Source organism: Hipposideros armiger, unplaced genomic scaffold, assembly GCF_001890085.2.
Source record: "Hipposideros armiger isolate ML-2016 unplaced genomic scaffold, ASM189008v1 scaffold_696, whole genome shotgun sequence".
In the NCBI taxonomy this organism is placed as follows: Eukaryota; Metazoa; Chordata; class Mammalia; order Chiroptera; family Hipposideridae; genus Hipposideros; species Hipposideros armiger.
The window spans coordinates 230,766-249,553 of NW_017732046.1; the positions used below are offsets into that span (position 1 = coordinate 230,766).

At 38.4% G+C, this 18,788-nt stretch overlaps 2 protein-coding genes across 9 annotated transcripts in view; one reads left to right on the plus strand and one right to left on the minus strand.

The window, feature by feature from the left end:
* RPAP2 (RNA polymerase II associated protein 2) overlaps positions 1–4,868 on the minus strand; it is an 83,070-nt gene extending 78,202 nt beyond the window's left edge. The window contains exons 1-2 of one of the 2 annotated variants that reach the window (XM_019626986.1): positions 4,753–4,868; positions 3,959–4,001 (exon numbers count right to left, since the gene is read on the minus strand). In XM_019626986.1, the coding sequence (XP_019482531.1) occupies positions 3,959–4,001; positions 4,753–4,825 (116 nt within the window). In that variant the 5' untranslated portion in view covers positions 4,826–4,868. Of the gene's footprint in view, positions 1–249; positions 371–3,958; positions 4,002–4,752 lie in introns of those variants that run through there. The other variant, XM_019626987.1, reaches the window with a different exon arrangement.
* A 30-nt stretch (positions 4,869–4,898) lies between these two features.
* Positions 4,899–18,788, plus strand: part of GLMN (glomulin, FKBP associated protein) — a 35,415-nt gene continuing 21,525 nt past the window's right edge. For 2 of the 7 annotated variants that reach the window (XM_019626978.1, XM_019626984.1), the window contains exons 1-7: positions 4,899–4,993; positions 5,830–5,905; positions 6,780–6,905; positions 11,842–11,958; positions 13,641–13,749; positions 14,794–15,034; positions 16,728–16,830. In XM_019626978.1, coding sequence (XP_019482523.1) covers positions 5,867–5,905; positions 6,780–6,905; positions 11,842–11,958; positions 13,641–13,749; positions 14,794–15,034; positions 16,728–16,830 — 735 coding nt within the window. In that variant the 5' untranslated portion in view covers positions 4,899–4,993; positions 5,830–5,866. Of the gene's footprint in view, positions 4,994–5,025; positions 5,407–5,809; positions 5,906–6,779; positions 6,906–11,841; positions 11,959–13,640; positions 13,750–14,793; positions 15,035–16,727; positions 16,831–18,788 lie in introns of those variants that run through there. The other 5 variants (XM_019626983.1, XM_019626981.1, XM_019626980.1 and 2 more) reach the window with 5 other exon arrangements.

Here is an 18,788-nt window from a genome sequence, read left to right on the forward strand (position 1 = left end):
AGAACTTAAGAAATTCCTATAGAAAAGAAAATGAGGTGAAATCTTTTTGCCAATTAGAATTTATATGCTATGACTTCTGTGTGTACCTAAAAAAAGGGAGGCTTTTCTCTGAAATCCTTAGAAATAAGAGATTACAGAGGAAAAATACAACTTTGTTCTTACAAGTAATTTATTTGTTTCAAGTCTCAAATGTTAACAGATTGCTCGGTTTCACAGGACAGTCATATTCACTAAGAAGTGTTTACTTACTTTTGTTGTAAAGTCTTATTAAATAACTATATCGATATGACTGTGTGGTTTAGGAAAACAGCAGTCTTCATAGGGCTGGTCCTTGTCCTGGCACCAATGGGATTCTGTCAGCCTTTGCTTGCTCCACACATTAAAGAACACAAAAACCACAGCCTATCAGATCAAACAATGGCCCTAGGACAGTGGTACTCAATCCTAGCTGCATATTAGAATCATTTGATGAGATTTTTTTAAAAAAGATACTATGCCCAGGTCCCAGTGCAGGCTCATTAAACCAGAATCTCTGAGGATGGGGCCTGGTTACTGGTGTTTTCTTAAAAGTCCTCCAGATAATCTTAGCGTGCAACAGGGCTGAGAATCACTGCCACAGGACCATAGATATCAATTACCTTGGTGATGTAATTGCTCCTTTTCTGTACTGGTTTCTATTGATACTTGCCTACTAGAACAACCTTTGCTAGCCTCTTGGACCTTGACTTCGCAATCATATGTGGACCTAGAAATCACAGTCATATGTGGAACTAGAATGTACTCACCTTTTCTCCCTACCTTCATGACTTCCAAAACCTTAGACTGGAACAATGATTTACAAAAACAATTTGGAGGACTGACACAGGGTTGCCAACTAGAGACAAGTAGGGACACTAAAACAAGAATAAATTTGTAACTAACACCTATTTGCCCATCATTTCATAAAGGCCATGATTATATCAAAGAAGTATAAGACATGAACACACTAAAAGGCAGCTCTTTATATTGACTATATTTAGCTTTATAAAAAACATTATTTTTCTCATTTTGCTTCCTACCAATAAAAGCTATATCATGTACTAAGACAATACACAACCTGCATTAGGAATTGCTGATTTAATAGTTAATAACAGGGCCAGCCGCGTGGCATGTTGGTTAGGAGCTGGCTTGAGACGCCAGCTCTGAGCAGCAGGGCCCTGGTTCGGATCCCACATGAGGGCCAGTGACACTGTGCCCTCTACAGCTAAGCTGGTGAACAACAGCTCTACCTGGAGCTGGGCTGCCGTGAGTCGCCAGTGATGGGGTAGGCTACAGCCCCTGCTGCAGTGGGCTGCCATAAACTACCATGAGTGGCCAACAGCCAGCGTGAGCTGCCAAGAGCCTCCATGAGTGGCCGTCCAGAGGCCAGCGACCAATCAGCCTCAGCAAGGAAGAGCACAATGATAATACCAACATGGGCCAGTGAAGCAACATCCTCCACAACTAGACTGAAGAACAAAAGGACAACGAGTTGTCTGTTCCCCTTCCCGGATTCCCCAGTGCTGTTCCCCTCCCCCAATTCCCAGATAAAATCTTAAAAAAAAAAAAAAAGGTTAATAACAGCCACACTCCTCTTAACTGATGGATACCTACAGCTGCTTCCCGTGGATAGCCCTGTCTCACAGTGGCCCTGTGCCTGAAATAATGACAGGTAGTGTGGTATATACAGCAGCGGTTCTCAAACTTCTTGGTCTCAGCTCTCCTTCATATTTTTAAAATTTGAGCTTTTGTCTATGTACATTATATCTGCCGATATTTACCATGTTAGGGTTAAATGTGACAACATTTTAAAGCATTTATCAATTTATTTCATAATATACCCATTACATGTTAACATATTTTAAATGAAAAATTTAGTGTGAAGAGTGGAATTGTTTTATAGTCTTGCAAAGTTCTTTAATTTCTCTTTTAAAACTATTTACTTGGATTGAATTTAGAAGTATTTTGCAATTGTAATAAATTTATAAAGGATCACTCCCCTCAACAACTATTTGGTTACCCCCATGGACTTTTAACTGTTTCATCATCTTGGATGATCTGCTCAAAATAAAATATAATCTCCTCAGGTTTGTGGTCAAATCAGTGTTGAAGAGAGTTGCAAATTACCATCATTATCAATATTAAGTAACCTTTACTCTTGCAGTATTTCCTAAAGCCAAGTCAGTATAATCATTCTGCTCCACAGGGAAATAGTACAGGCATACCTTGTTTTATTGTGCTTCACCTTATTGCAATTCACAGATGTTGCATTTTTTACAAATTGAAGGCAAGACCCTCTACCAGCAAAAAGATTACAACTCACTTTATTGTGGTGGTCTGGAACTGAACCCACAATACCTCCCAGGTATGCCTGTACTCTCCAAAACAGATCTCAAATCCATCCAATTTCTTGATTCCCAGAAGATCACCATCCATAATATCTTAACATTCTGAAACTTAAATTCCATCACTTTATTAAGTTTTTCCATTTGCACTTAGAAAATCTAAATTTCTCACCATAGCCTACCAGGTACTGTATGAATGGAATCCTGTCTCTCTAACCTTTTCCTATGCTCCTTTCTTCCCTTGCTCAGAATGCTGGCACATCACCCTGGGCATCTCTCCTTTCTCTAAATGACCAAACCTTTCTTGTCACACACACTGCCATTTTTGGCTGGAAGTCTCTCCTCACTACTCTTGTCTGGTTAATATCTACTTAGCCTTCAGGTCTCAGCTTAATTATTATTATTTTTTTAAAGATTTTATTGGGGAATTGGGGGAGGGGAACAGAAAGTTTTTGTTCTTCAGTCTAGCTGTGGAGGATATCGCTTCACTGGCCCTTGTTGGTATTATCATTGCATTCTTCCCGGATGAGCAGTAGCTCGCCAGCCACTGGACGGCCACCCACGGCAGCTCACAAAAGTGCATGCCCGCTGCCAGCCAGCCCCACTGCAGCCTACACCGTCGCTAGCGACTCACGGCAGTCCAGCTCCAGGTCAGCTGCTGTTTACCATCTTAACTGCAGAGGGCGCAGCGTCACTGGCCCTCATGTGGGATCCGAACCGGAGTCCTGCTGCTCAGAGCTGGCGTCTCAAGCCAACTCTTAACCAACGCGCCACTCGGCTGGCCCTCAGCTTAATTATTACTTTCTGAAAAGTCCTTCCCTGAAAACCCACGTCCTCCCTACCAAACTCCAGCTAAACTGGACTCCAGTTATTAGTTCCTCCTACTTTATAACACTTACCACAATTTGTAGTTATGTATTTATTTTTGATAATTTAACTGGTATTTCTCAGTTCCACTAGACAAATTGTGTCTATTCTGTTCAAAACCATATCCTCAGGGCCTAACACAAGTCTGGCATATCTTACACTCAGAAAATACTTTTTGAAAGAATAAATTAAGGCCAAAGCCAATACTTCATAACATGATGGATCATAGATACGTATTTTTTAATCATACTCATGGACTACTCCTACTCTAGAAACTTCTTGCGACAGAAGATAAACCTTGCCTTTTTTAGGAGAAGCCAAGAGACAGCACAGGGCAACTTTTTGTTGAAAATATAGACATGATGTAAACAAGGAACAGAAAAAGGCTTTTTGGAGTCTCTGGCATATAAAACATAAAAAGGAGAAAGAGGGTATATACAAAGAGGTGGAAAAGGAGTACTTGGTTAATTCAGGAATGTTTATTCCCATATACATCCTTCTAAAGATACTCATACCTTCACCAGCAACCTAAAAGTGTCTGATTTGATTTTCTGAAAGCATGGAGTAGGGGAATGTAACAGTCTATGTGAGAATTTATAGTGCTTCCCAGATATTCCCGTCTCATAAGAATTTTCTTTAAAGTAGCACCCATTATTGTTTCCAAAAATGGTTCAATTAACATGACATAAACAGCTAAGTGAATGCAGTTGAACAAGTAGTACTCATACCTTTTAGAAGCATCTTGTTTCAAGGCACTTCTCTGTTTAATACCTAAAATTTAAAAAAAAAAAAAGTTGGTCAAGTCTACACACACTAGGTTATAGGACAGATTCCTGCCCAAATAAACTGTATACCGTCTTTTTTTCTTTTCCACATAGTATTTAAAATGAAATAGGAGAGACAGTAAAAAAAATTAAAAAAAAATGAAATGGGACGGGAATCCAATTTGTTTTTGTAAATTAATTATTCCCGAATTTTTCCTGTTTAACATGTATCTCCTTCGGGATTGAATTTTCTCCTGTATCCTAGATGCATACTTAAGTACTCCCGAAAATCTGAGATCTGGGTACTTTAAGGGGTAGCCTCTCTCCGGCCCTCAAATGTTCACTCCCTGGCAAGAGTGGAGGAGGTTCTCCAATACCTCAGAGAACAGGGGCACCAAAGCAGCAGTACAAACGGAAAGACCAATGCTAGGTTCACCGGCAGCCGCACACGGCCGGCCGACGCCGTCCTGGTCACTTGTCTACTCTGGCAGCTTCAGCTCTAGGCTCCCAGGGCCTCTACTGTCCTTTCCCTCAGAGGCCATCTGGGGGAGAATCTTGGAACGCTAGAGTTGGGGGTCCGGCCGAAGGTCTCTCGCAGAGGGCGCGAGGACCGCGGTGGGAAGCTCAGGGCCTTCTCCGCCCCCGAAGATCTCCTACCCCAGGGAAGCTTTTCGGGAGCGCCCCGCGCGCCTTAATCTGGAACCCTGTAGGGGCTCAGTTCTCAGGGTCCAAACGCGGGAAGAGGCTCTTCTGCTTACCTGAGGCGTTTCGGGGGGCTCGGGGGGCCCCGGCCTTGCGGCGGGCGGAGGGCTGCCAGACCGACTCAGCCATGGAGAGCGTCGTCAGACCGTCGAGCGCGACTCTAGCGTCTCTCTCCGAGGCTCCGCCTCCCCTGGCGCAGCGCGGGGCGGAGCCGACCAGAGTGGGGCGGGGCTCGGAGCGGCCTACGCGGCCAGAGGTGGTGGAGGAGGACGCTGAGACCGGCAAGAGGCCTGGCGGGTAAGTGGACGCAGCGGCAGGTCCCAGGCGGCGGGGGCTCGCTGCCGGCTTTGAGCCGCGGAGGATGCGGCGCCGCAGGCCAATTAGGCCCGGCGAAGTGGTGGGGCCCGAACGCCACGGCTAGCAGGAATCGGGAGAAATGGCTTCCCTTGGATGCCGCCCGCACGCGCGCTGGGGTTTTGTCCGCCCTGGAGTGCGCTGCAGTGAGGACCCGCTGACCCGCGCCCTTACAGCGGAGCTGGTGCCGGGCCTTCAAGCTGGGGGAAACGATGCCCTGCGGGGATGGAACGGCATTCTCCTGAACGCCGCCGGTTGATCTCACTGACTGGATTGATTTTGGGTACCTCATCTCTTACGGGAAATGCCCTGGTCTCACTGGGGCTGGAGGGCATCTGAACTTTCACCCATTCTGGGTGAGTTGTGTTGACTTCAATTTTTGTCAAGTAGGACATTAAAAAATACAAAATCTGTTGATTATAACTGATTTTAGGCCCACCTTTTGGAAATGTTTTCAGAAATGAAACCCTTTGCCTTTTCAATGCACTTTATGTAGTCCATATTTGCGATCCTCATGGGAGTGCTCTTGAGGTTTTTATTTCCAGGTGTATCTTTCAGTATTACACTAAGCAAAACTATGCTTAAGAAAACTTTAAAAGATGCAACAGGTTTTTTAAAGTAGACTTTTATTTTCTTAGGTTAACATACTACTGTCAGTAAAAATATTTCAGCTTTAAAACTACATTTTCTTTATTGTATTTAATAATTTGTCAGAATAAAAGATCACTTATTAATACTTCAATGTAATATCTCTGATAGTTAACTGTGTTTTATATTAGTACATTTCAGTCTCAAAACTAGGAAAAACAAGGAGGCATGGCTGTGGAGGAACTTCAATCCGTAATAAACAGATGTGTAAGTCATTTTTCTTTTTGTAAAGTTACATATCTCTCAAAGTATGAGAAAGGCATAGATGTTTTTCTTAAGTTTTCCTGTTATCTTATTATTGATTATTTTATTTTTTATTATTAGTTTCAGGTGTACAAAATAATGCAATAGTTATACTTTTCATGCCTCACAAAGTGACTACCCTCCACCCCCATTAACTGCCCCCCCATATCATACATATCTATTACAATTCCCTTGACTCCACTCCTACACTATACTCCACATCCCGTGACCATATATATATTAAATTATAGTTGACATACAATATTATTCAATGTCAGCTTCAGGTGTACAGTGCAGTGGTCAAGCCTCTACACCGTCCATGAAGTGGTCTCCCTAACAAGACATGAGTCCATCTGACCCCCCTAAAAAATATTTACAACATTATTGATTATATTCCCCAAACTGTCTTTCATATCTCTATGGCAATATTGCAGTTACCAATTTATGTTGTCTCGTCCCTTCCCGGGCATAGATGCTTTTTAATTATATTTGTGGTCACTCAAATTGTTTATCTTCTTTAATCCTTGCTTTTTTTTACCTATGTATAAATACTAATAGGGCAGGAAGGCAACTGGATTATTTCTCCAAATGACATATTTTTCTAAATAGCCTTTAAAATTTTTAATCCTGATCCTTATTAAAGGTTTCTTTGACATAGTGGATTTCAAGATGATTCATTCAAGTATTTATTAGGCTGATCCTAATTTTCATACATATGTTTATGTGTAACTTACAGTTTAAACAGATTTCCATTTTTTCAGAGAGAGAAAATAAATCAAGTCGTTATTGAATTTTTTTTTTGCCTAAACATGTTTGGCTTTTGTTTGGTTTTTGTCAGCAAATTCTAGAAGAGCAAGACTTCAAAGAAGAGGATTTTGGTCTATTTCAGGTAGCAGGCCAAAGATGCATAGATGAAGGACACATAGACCAGCTACTAGAAATTATTCAAAATGAAAAGAATAAGGTAAGTATAATCTTTGTGCAGACTTTTCAGTCTTTACCTAGGAGAGAATGTCCACATGATGTTATTCATCAAACATGTAAGAATCAACTCACTTAAATTTCCACAGGAGAAAACGGGAAACAAAAAAAGAATTAGGACTATATACTGTAAGGTACTCTCATAATCTGGTGGAAGAGATAAACATGTAAACAACTAGCAATAAGGAGGCAGAATAAGTAAAATAAGTGCTATAGTTGAAGAATAAGTAAAGTGCTTTAGGAGAGCAGGGGTCACATCTGGTTAAGGCATCACAAGAAGCATTTGGATCACTAATTTACCTTGAGAAATATAAGTATCAGGCAGACTACATTAACTTTTGGTGCTCACACATTCTGTTCCTTTAGCCAGATGCATATCGAAACCAAATGTTAAATAAGATAATATTTTGGGTATATACTATATTTCCCCATGTATAAGACGCACCTTAATTTTGGGGCCCGAAGTTTGAAAAAAAAATGTATTACATAAAGTTATTGAACTCAAGTTTTATTCTTCATAAAATTCATACAACTCCTCATCACTGTCTAAACTCCCAACCATTAGCTTGTTCTCATCTGTGTCTGATGACAAATCACTGTCTTCATGTATTGCCTCGTCCTCAGTTCCATCTGTAGCATTTGAAATCTACAACCACTGTATAAGATGCACCCAGTTTTTCGAAAAAGGGTGCGGTAATATTTTGGATACATAAAATCAGAACGGGAAAGCTGGATGACTTGGCCAATATGATCCGGCTACGATTGTCTGAGAAATCATTCTCCACAATGGGAAAGGATCTTTTGGGGATCAGAAACAGTTATTTCTCAGACATGGTGTTGGCAACACTACCAAATTTTGTGTCTTTCAACTCCACTTCTTGCACAAGGGAAGAGCATCTTCTTTTACAGGAACACACTCTTCATTTATAGGTGCTGTTTATTTCTGCAGAAGTTTTCTTTCTTGCTATCACAATCTAGACATTCTGGTCTGTGATAATATGCAGGATACCTTTATTGTGTTTGGGAGATTCCTAAAACTTTTAAATTACACATTGTTGCAGAATCTCTTAGTAGTTTAAAGGGCTTATTCCTTTTTTATTTAAGAAAAATTTTTTAGAAAAATTAGGACATTAATACATTTGTTCTTGATGTGTTTATTGTAACTTTGTAGCCCAAAATAAAATAAATGTAATGTTTTCTTTAACTTCTTGATTTTTTTCCCAATGGCATTCTCAGAGGATAAAGCTTTCAAAGTACCTTACTATAAAATTAATAATAGCTAATATTTATTGAGTATTTACTATGTGTCAGATACTGTCTTAAGTGCTTTACACCTGTTAACTTACGTAGCCTCTTCAGAATTCCATGATGTACTACAGTTACATTCATTTTGTAGGTAAGGAAACAGGCACTGAAAGATAAGTGACTTGCCCAAAGTAACAGATTTTATGTGACATCCAGGATTCAGACCTGTGTAGCTGGGTTTCAGCGCTTTTATCCACTCTGCTCTGCCTCCAGTGAGCACCATGTAGCACTTGCAAGGAAGTTTTAGAAGAGGGGACTCATTGATTGTGGGGGTGAGAGAGAGTGAGGCATCAAAGATGGCTGGGTTTCTAGCCTCTGAGAGGATAACATCCCAAACAGAAAAATTTTACCTAAGAAGAGACGTTTCCTAAAGGAGAACAAATAAGTTTACTTCGGAAATGGTGATTTTAAGATGCAGCAGGCAATTCAAGTAGTTTGGAGCTCAGTAGAGAACTAGGAGATTAAGATGTAGATTTGTGCATGACTATTAGAGATTACGTGATTGTGGTAGATTTAAGCATAGTGAGGCTTAGTCTTAATAGCTTGAGAGTCACCTTTGTAATGTGTGGTCTGCTAAATTCAGAGGTTCAGATATTGATAAGACTGTCTAAAAACTGACTGCAACTTATTTTTTTGCCAGGTTACATGATCAAGATTGATCAAAATTTACTATTAATCTACTTTATGTAAATTTTTTTTTTTTTTTAAGAAAGCCATATGAGTAGTTTGTCCTAAGACACTTATAGTACAGGGTTTCTCAACACTGGCACTACAGTAAGTTCCCTACCTACGAACATTCCAGTTGCGAACTTTCAGATATGAACAGACCTCGCAATACAAACGTTCGTAGATGCGAACAAATCGCGGAAGTAGCTCATGTGTCTGCCAGACATTGTCACCGTTGTGCTGCTGTGTGCTTATTGTACAGTGCGATAGTATACAGTAGTACAGTGCTCAATCAGAGCCCAGGATGTCCGGAGGCAAGAGGAAAAGCAGTGGTGATGTGGAGGGGCTGCTAGGAAGTGTACATAAGACTCACTTTGTCGGACTTATGAATGAATCCAATTTATGAACTTTTTCCCAGAACGGAACTCGTTCGTAAGTTGGGGACTAACTGTATTTGATATTTTATAGCAATCCTCCCCCCTAGTAATGACAATCAAAAATGTCTCCAGACATTGCCAAATATTTCCTGGTAGGTAGGGAACAAAATTGTCCCTATTGAAAGCCGTTGGTATAGCGAGGAAAACGTGGGCTTTGGAGCTGGAGAGACTTATATGCAAATCCTGGCTGTGCCACATTTTAGTTGTTGGACATTGGGCATGTCAGTAAGCTCTAAACTTGGGCATTCTCATCTGTTAATTGGGGATGATAATCTTACCCTGTAAGGTAGTTAATATTAAACTAAACAATGTAGCTGTTTATGGATAGTCAATATTTATTCGCCTTCCTCATTATATAAATTCACTATTTATATGACTGGATTCTTTTCAGCTGAGATTACATTTGTAAAATATTTTACCAAAATTCTTTTTCAGCTTAGATATGCAAAATCTTATTCAAATCTGGAATTTCTCTTATAGTTAATTATTCTCAGAGAATCACTTATAGGGTCAAAAGGGAAAGAATTGCTTAGTTGGTAGAGTCTCATAGGAATTAGTTTTTAAAAGCGAGTATAGGTTTATTTAATAAGTAATGGTGGAATATTTAGTGTAATAATTTGAAAAAAAATGAACCACATAATGTAAGTTCCTGATTAGTAAAGACCTAAATATTAAAATCCAAGCCACACACAAAAATAGAATAAAACAGAACAGAACATTAAATCTTTGGAGGAAGGATAATTTGCTATGCTTAAAAGTAATAGACTTCATTTAACCTGTATTTGTGGAACACCTATTTAGATGCTGGGAATAGATACAGCAGTGAACAAAAATCACTGCGCATATGGATCTTAAATGTTAAGGAAGACAGATATATGCATGATAAATAAATTACATAGTATGTTAGAAAGCGATAAATACCATAGAGAAAAATAAAGCATAGTTGGGGGTTGGACTGTGTTGGGTGAAATTGCACAGAAGTTTGAAGGAAGCAGGAGTATAAACTATGGGACTATCTGGGAGAAGAGTGCCAGGCAGAAGAAATAACTAGTGCATAAAGAATGTTCAGAGGTCCCATTAGGTAAAAAGCACGATTGTTTTGCTCTTTGTTTTTTTTAAATCAATTTAAGTCTTCATTTTATGCCACGTTTCCAATGTAAATCTTATTGAATAAAAAGCATGGTGAAATACCTTTTTGAAAAAATTTAAATAATGTTTATAAATCTAAATGGGGAAAATCTATTTTAGACAAAAGCAGTAGAAAAGGGACAAAATAAAAAATCAGTATATTTTGCTATGTAAAATATAAGGACAACCAAAAAACCAAATAATTATTTGTCATAAACACACCTAAATAAATATTAACATATAGGGAGCTCATGCAGATTAATAAGACTAACACTAAACTATCCAGTTAATAAAAGAGCAAAGATGTAAACAAATAGTATTTCCTTTTTTGTAAACCATGTGTTCACGTACCCTAACATACTCTGTTGCTAGTTCTTTAGGACATGTTAAGTCTTACAGTTTTACACATTGCCGTTACAGAGCCTTGAATGTATTTTCCTCCTATCTATGACAAACAAACTTGTCTATTTCTCTAAGAAGCCTTAGCTTAGCCATTGCCTCTTCTGGGAAATCTCTCTTGCCTTCCCCAGATGGAAGTGACTATTCTGCTATACCTTATACTCTACCTTTATTATCTAAGACTGGGGTCATGGAGTGGGTATTGTACCTATTTAACTTCTTCCTAGATGTTTTTTTTTTAAACAAATGAACCTCAGATGTAAATGATGAGGATAGAGATCTTGACTGATGTGTTCCTTGCTTTATTTCTAGCCCCTAGAATATTCTAGGGACCTGATATAGTTTATGCTTGATAAATATTGATGAGTTGAAGTAGAATACAGGCCAGAGAAGTGGAGTATATTGTTGATAGTTTTGAAAATCAGTGGTTTCGTTAATGAATGTGAATCACTAATTATAAACTTTTACTTGTGTGGTAAGCATTCTGAAATATCTTTGAACATAGAAGTAACTTGTATGTAGGAGAGAAAATTAATGAAATGGCACCCTCTCCTTTTACATAAGTTACATGATTATAGTATATTTAGAGATTCTCCAAGGAACTTTTAAAAGGTTCATGAGCATTGGCTGGATTTTTTTATGAGTCAGAGGAACAAAATTCTCCATGAAAATTAACTACTTGTTCATAGTAAGCAAATTCATTTTCTTGTTGGAAATAGAAGAACTGTTTAAGTCCCGGGAAAGACCAGCTTACGTGATTAAAAGTGAAGGTCCATTTGCCTTTCCTCAGTGAAAATATTAAAAACGATTTTAAAATGTTGCTATCTGTTAGCAGCCAACCTTGAGAAGTCAGTGGTGAGATATTGTTGGACTTGCCTCATCTTTCCTGTTTAGAGGAAATTCTAAGCTCCTCCAAGTTAAGAAAGCTCACTGTGAGAGTCCCATAGATGGCAGTATTTACTTTACTCTGAAAATGTTATTCAGGTCATCATCAAGCACATGGGCTGGAATCTTGTTGGTCCTGTTGTTCGATGCCTTTTATGGAATAATAAGGAAGATGATAAAAGAAAATATTTTCTGATGCTTGATTTATTGATAAAGGTAAGTTAACAAAACTTCTATTACAACACACAGTAGTATTTTATAATTTCGTTTAATGTTTAATGCTTGTTTTTGGTGAGAAAGCTTCTAGTTCATGAAAATACAGGAGGGAACTCTTTGAAGAAAAGGCCTAACCTTATTGATTGGATGGGCAAGTCCATTTTAGTTTCCCCGAATTTTCTGGGTAAAGAACTGTCTAACCTCATCTCAGACCCACTAATTCAGAAACTCTAAGGAGAGACTGAAAAAGCTCTATTTTTAATAAGTAGCTTATTGTATAGATGTGGAATTCAAGGTTTAGAGAGGTAGTTCAAAGCCATACTGATCTTTTGGCAACGTTAGAACTAGAATCAATCTCAGTGTTCTTTCCTCTGTGGTATGTTCCCTATAAGAATATGAGAAACCTAGAGTGCAAGTGATCACAGTGAAAATAGGAATAGGAAGTAGATTAGCTGTGATCAACAACTTTAGAAAGGGACTCTTGGTAAAAGGTTAATAGAGTTATAAGTAAAAAATGATGATTAACAAAGATAAATTCTGGGCCTGCCGATTGGCTCAGTTGGTTAAGAGTGTGAGCTCTGAGCAAGAGGGTCGCTGGCTCGATTCCCACATGGGCCAGTGTGCTGTGCCTGAGCTGAGCTGCCAATAGGTGGCAGGATGACTCAGCTGGTGAGAGCACGTGTTCCTAACAACGAGGTTGCCGGTTTCACTCCCTCATGGGATGGTAAGCTACACCCACCCGCAACTAAGATTGAACACGGCACCTTGAGCTGAGCTGACCCGAGCTGTGAAGGGCAGCTGGATGGCTCATGGTTAGAGCGTACGCTCTTAGCAGCAAGGTTTCCAGTTCCACTCCCTTATAACTAAGATTGAACACAGTACCTTGAGCTGAGCAGCGGCGAGCTGCCGCCGGGTGGCCGGATGGTGACTGGGCTTGGAGCTGAGCTAGCTGCGCCCTCTACAACTAAGATTGAAGGACAACAACTTGGCTGCTCCCCAACACTGTTCCTCTCTCTTCTCCATTCCCCAATAAAATCTTTAAAAAAAAAAAAAAGAAAGATAAATTCTGAAAAAAAATTACATTACAAGAAGCTACTTAGAGATTAGTGCAAATAGACACAAGTACATACTTGGAAAGAGGCAGTTCCATCGACATGTTATTAACTATGAGGGCTTTTTAAAAAATCAGGTAAGTGAGGTGATAACATGGCCATTCAGAAGGCAGTGCAAAGTTGTACCTGTTCAGGAAGGGCAAGAGACTGCACTCATCTCAACACCCTGACAATGTGAAAGAAGGTCCACATGCTGGAAGCTCTGGAAAACCAGGCAGCCTTCAGAATAGACAGGCAACACTCAGAGGAAACCTCAGCTCTGGTGATCAGGCTGTCTTTTCCCATCTCTCTAACTTTTTCTTTAGCCAGGAATTTAAACCTCCAAAATGTAGTTGTCCATTACAGACCTTTTGACTTTTGACTTCTTGCTTCTTTTTAGTTTTACAGTGATTTGACAATCACAGATTCTGTTTTGCTGTTGTATTTTTTTTTAACAATTGTATGAGGTGTTTTACTGTTAAGCAAAAAATAATTATATTTTCTCAGTATATGCCTTCTTTTAAAAATAGTAATCATGTGGCTTTAAATACAACTTGTATTAAACAGGTTCAATTGTGAATATTTTTATAGTTATGTAATCCAAAGGAATTATTGTTGGGTTTGCTTGAACTGATTGAAGAGCCCTCTGGAAAACAGATATCCCAAATTATTCTTCTTTTACTTCAGCCATTACAAACAGGTAATGAGTACGTTGATATCTAAATGTTTTTTTATTTTATCTGTATAAGTGCTTTGATATTACTCCAAAATGTCAACACTATACTAAAGTAAAGTTTATGACTGATTATTGAGTACTCTGCTTAAACTGGTAATAATAGTGCCAATTTGAATCCTGCTGTTCATAGAAAGATGACAATACCTGACTCAGTGGGTACCCAATAAATATTTTAGATTGTCATTCTGTTTTTTGTGTGCTATGTTGTAACCTATAGCTTTTTGTCTAACCTTCCTATCTGCAACTTATATCTAGAATTTTCCTTATAAACATTTTTAAAAGGGTAGTGTGGTATCTGCAGTACTCAGTACTCAGTCTGATAGCATTGTGGTAGTCCTGTATCTTGGTTAAAAGCAGTATCAGGCAGGGCATGGTGCATCCTCGGCCTTGGGAGGGTTGAGAATAGCGAAAGTACTACTGAAGAATAAAACAAGTGTGGAAAGAATAGGCTCCATGGCTGAGTGCCGTAACAGTATTGGTAAGTAATGGACCTTAGCAACCAAGGAAGAGACTACTTTTTAATTTAGGACCTACATATAATCCAGGGTCTGCTAGAAGGGCCCAAAATCAGAAATCAAAATAAATTTGTTTTAAATGTGAATGCTCAGCAGCTTTGTACCTTGTGAAATATTCAGTTTTCTAGAAAGAAAAGTCTAATAATATTAACTCCCATTTTTTACAGTGCCTTATAGTTTACAAAACATTTATTTTATACTTATGGCAACCAAAAAATATGGAAAAAAGTGTAAGTGTGCAACCTGTTGTAAACATACCTAAATAAGATTTCATGGCATATTTTGTCAAGTGCCATGGCTGTAAGATGCTTCATTATTTACCTCTAAGAATGAAAAAAACACTGCCAATTAAGCTATGATATGTCATCCTTTTTTCACAGTTCTTAAAATTAAAAAAAAAAAGTGTTATAATTCTGCATTGACTGGACTTCTTGTCCCATGTTTAGTGTGCTTGATGAGGCTACTTCAAGTGACAACTTGGTCTCTATTTTAGTGATACAGAAACTTCATAGCAACAAGGCATATTCAGTTGGATTAGCATTGTCCACCGTTTGGAGTCAGCTGTGTCTCCTTCCTGTTCCATACTCAGAAGAACAAATACAAACAGATAACTACGGACTTTGTCAGTGTTGCATGGCCTTAATAGAGTTCACTAAGCCTTTTGTGGAAGAAGTCATTGGTGACAAAGAAAACTCACTGGAAAATGAAAAGTTAAAGGATGAATTACTTAAATTGTAAGTATATTTTTAAGAACATTTCACAACGGACATACGGACCTAAATAATTGTAGTTCAACTATTTTATGTTTCTTTTCTTTTTTTTTTTTTTTAAAGATTTTATTGGGGAATTGGGGAAGGGGAACAGCCAAGTTGTTATCCTTCAATCTTAGTTGTGGAGGGCGCAGCTAGCTCAGCTCCAAGTCCAGTCACCATCCGGCTGCCTGTCTGCAGCTTGTGGCCGCTCAGCTCAAGGTACACCGTGTTCAATCTTAGTTGTGGGGGAAGGGGCGCAGCCCACCATCCCATGTGGGAGTCGAACCGGCAACCTTGTTAGAAGCACGTGCTCTCACCAGCTGAGTCATCATGCCACCTGTTGGCAGCTCAGCGGTAGCTTAGCTTGGGTGCAGCTCACTGGCCCATGTGGGAATTGAACCAGCAACCCTGTTACTCAAAGCTCGTGCCCTTAAGCAACTGAGCCACTTGGTCGGCCCATGTTTCTTTGTTTTATTTGTTTGCAATGGCAATATAAATCTAGTTTCAAATTTTGATTTTAAAAGAATATAGGGTTCAGTTGATGTAACATGAGCATTTAATGAGGCAATGATATTTATTAAAATTGAAAACAAAAATCCATTTGTTTAATTTATATCCTTTTATGAATTGCCTTTAGTCATCATAGTAAGTGAATAAAAGTGGGGGAAATAGATGGGTGAACTCAAAGCATTTGGTCTTGCTGTGGGAGAATTGTGTTTTTACTCTCCCTTTGAAAGTGAAAACAGAAGAAACACAGAACAGAATTGAACATCCAACTTGACTGCAAAAACAATAGCCAAGTACCCAGTAGCATTCACTCCAGGGGTACTATAGATGGATTATGTACTGTTCAGTGTGACTTTTAAACACTTGTCATATGGCTAGTCCAAATTAAAATGTGCTCTAAGTGTAAACTACATTTGGATTTTGAAGACTTGTTCTTAAAAAAATACTAAAATACCTCAATAATTTTTTACACTGATAACATGTTGAAATGGTAATATTTTAGATATATTGGGTTAATAAATTACTAAAATTAATTTCTCTTGTTTTTTACTACTTTCTTAATGTGACTTCCAAATTTTTAATAGTATATGGAGCTTGTACTATACTTATATTGGACAGTGCTCGACTAGATTATTGAATAACATTGACCAATAATTGTATTTTTTAAATTTTGGATACTAAAACTACTGTTAGCTTTCCACTCTGTCAGGTTAGGACATTAATTTTTTTTTACTAGTTCTAAAACCCATTATTTCATGAAAGAAAAGATATTTTAACTGGAGAAATAAGAAAAGCTTCATCATAGAATAAAATTTGGTTTTCTAAATAAAGCAAATACAACTTTATGAAAAAATTACTACATTGTCCCATTTTTTTCTTGAACTAATGAAAACTACATTGTGGACTAGCACTGGTCCTCAGACAAACATTCAGTATCCATTGGTATAGTCCAGACATGAAGGTGAATCTCACCGCATCGAGTCTAGCAACGTGTTCTCATGTTCTCCCCGTTACTAGTAAGAAGGATTAGACATCTCCAGTTGACAAGCCATTTTTTTTTGGTGCTATGTTATTTTTCATGTAAAATTAACTTAAATATAGTTCTAGAACTAGGTATTTTATATTTGGGAAGTGCTGTATTCATAGTTACCCATTTCTTATACCTTAGTTGTTTCAAAAGCTTGAAATGCCCTTTGCTGACAGCACAATTCCTTGAACAGTCTGAAGAAGCTGGAAATGATCCTTTAAGGTGTTTTGCTTCTGAAATAATAGTAAGTACAGCTAATTTAATCTGATATAAAATCTGCTATAATCTAAAATGTTATCCTCCTGTTTAATCTAAAATGTTATCCTCCTGTTTTCTCATGCACTGCACCTGAGCATGTAAATTGATACATTCATTAATAAAGCAATATGTATTTTTTGTAGAACACAGATAAACAAAAAGAAAATAAACAGCAATAATTTCATTACCCAAATATAAATATTAGAACCTTCCAGACTTTTTTTATGCTTTTATAATCATAAATAAACATTTACATAATATAAATTTTTTCAGAGTATTATATACTCTTTTGTAATGTACTTTTTCTTAGCATACTATGAATATTTTTCCATTGGCTTAATAGTATTCCATGGTATAGATTTAGCATAATGTATTTAAACTGTGCTGTTTAGTTCACAGTTTTTTTTCAAATTTTTCATTACAATACTTCATCTTTTCTGTCTTAACTGTTAAGTGTTTGATAAGTATCTTTTTAACCAAATCTTTGCATATTTCTTTAATTGTTAAATTCCTAGAAGTGGAATTTCTGTGCCAAATAATGTAATTTTAAGGCTCATGATAAGTATTCTCAAAATAACTCCAGAAATGAGTACATTTTATTTTAAAAGCAACTCGACTTTAGGCATCAAGAGTATTTTATGTACTGGGATTCTATATTAAGGAGCGAATCTTAAATACAGAAAAGTATGTACTTGAGATTGATAGCCGTGAATTTCAAGTTCGAGCCATAATTGTGGCTGTGGGTTTTCTTTAGCCATGTTTATCTGCACGAATGCAGGTGCAGCGTTGGAGAAAAATTGGTTAGGTTGGGCTTTTGAGAACTGTGTGAGTTCCACAAAGCAAGGGATGGGCAGGAGCATTGAGCATGTGTGCAAGGGAATGACTAATGATGGACAGTAGAATTGAAGCTGGGTAAAGAGGGAAGTTAGGACAAACTAAATGTGAGAGTGAAAAGATGATGGGATCACTAGATTGTAGGTCCTGGTGTGGTTGATAAGTTATTGGAATTAGATTACTAAAAGGAGTGAGCTGAAACCATCGGAGGTTAAAGAAAGGATGCTTGAAATTAATGTTATGGGAAGGTTACAGTTACTAATAACTGTCAGAGTATGACCTTGGGACTGAATGTTGTAAGGAGAGGGTGGAAGCCAAGATCATTTGTGAATGTGGAGAAATTACCAGGAACCCAGCATATGCTAGAGATAAGGACAGATAAAGGGCATTATGGCATCTGCCTCAAAGGAATAATGTGCTTTTGCTTGAGAGTGCAGGAGGAACCAAAATAACCCTAAGCCTTTACCCATACCACCCTTCCCCACGGCTGAGCAGCTCCCACCAGAAATCAGTCATGTTTAATTAAATCAGCAAGATAGAGCAAGCAAGCATCCTGTGCAGAGGCTGCGGTTTAGGGGAGAGTTCCTAAGATCTCAATGCAAGGAACACTGTAAGTAGAAAGAGCCAGCAATGAGGAAGCACAAAGCAGTAAAGAAGGAAACGTGAAATCAGGTAGGAGATGAAGTGAGGAGATGCCTTCTGTTCTGTGTTCTGTTCTGTACAGGTAAGTGTGGGGTGCTTAAGTTTGATGGCCTCAGCCATCCCTCCTCAGCACAAGTTATTTTGGTATAGAACTGCTTGAATGCCCCAAAGGCTGCCACATAAGGAACATTTCTGAAAGGGCAGAGGCTGCCATGAGAAATTGTGGAGTGGCAGGTACGTCTTGGGTCTGTTGGACATACCTGCCAGGCTGCTGGAGGGTGTGTGGACAGCCAGTGAAGGCCCTAATTTGGACACAGTGGACCCTACATATCCAGCGCTGCAGAATCTCATTATATATGAGGATTTCTAAAGATGCTAACCTTACTCTGGGAAAAAACATGGAGCATTGGCTGAATGAAGAAATGGAACTTCATGATTAAGAAGACATTTGGAGGCTGAGTAAACTTT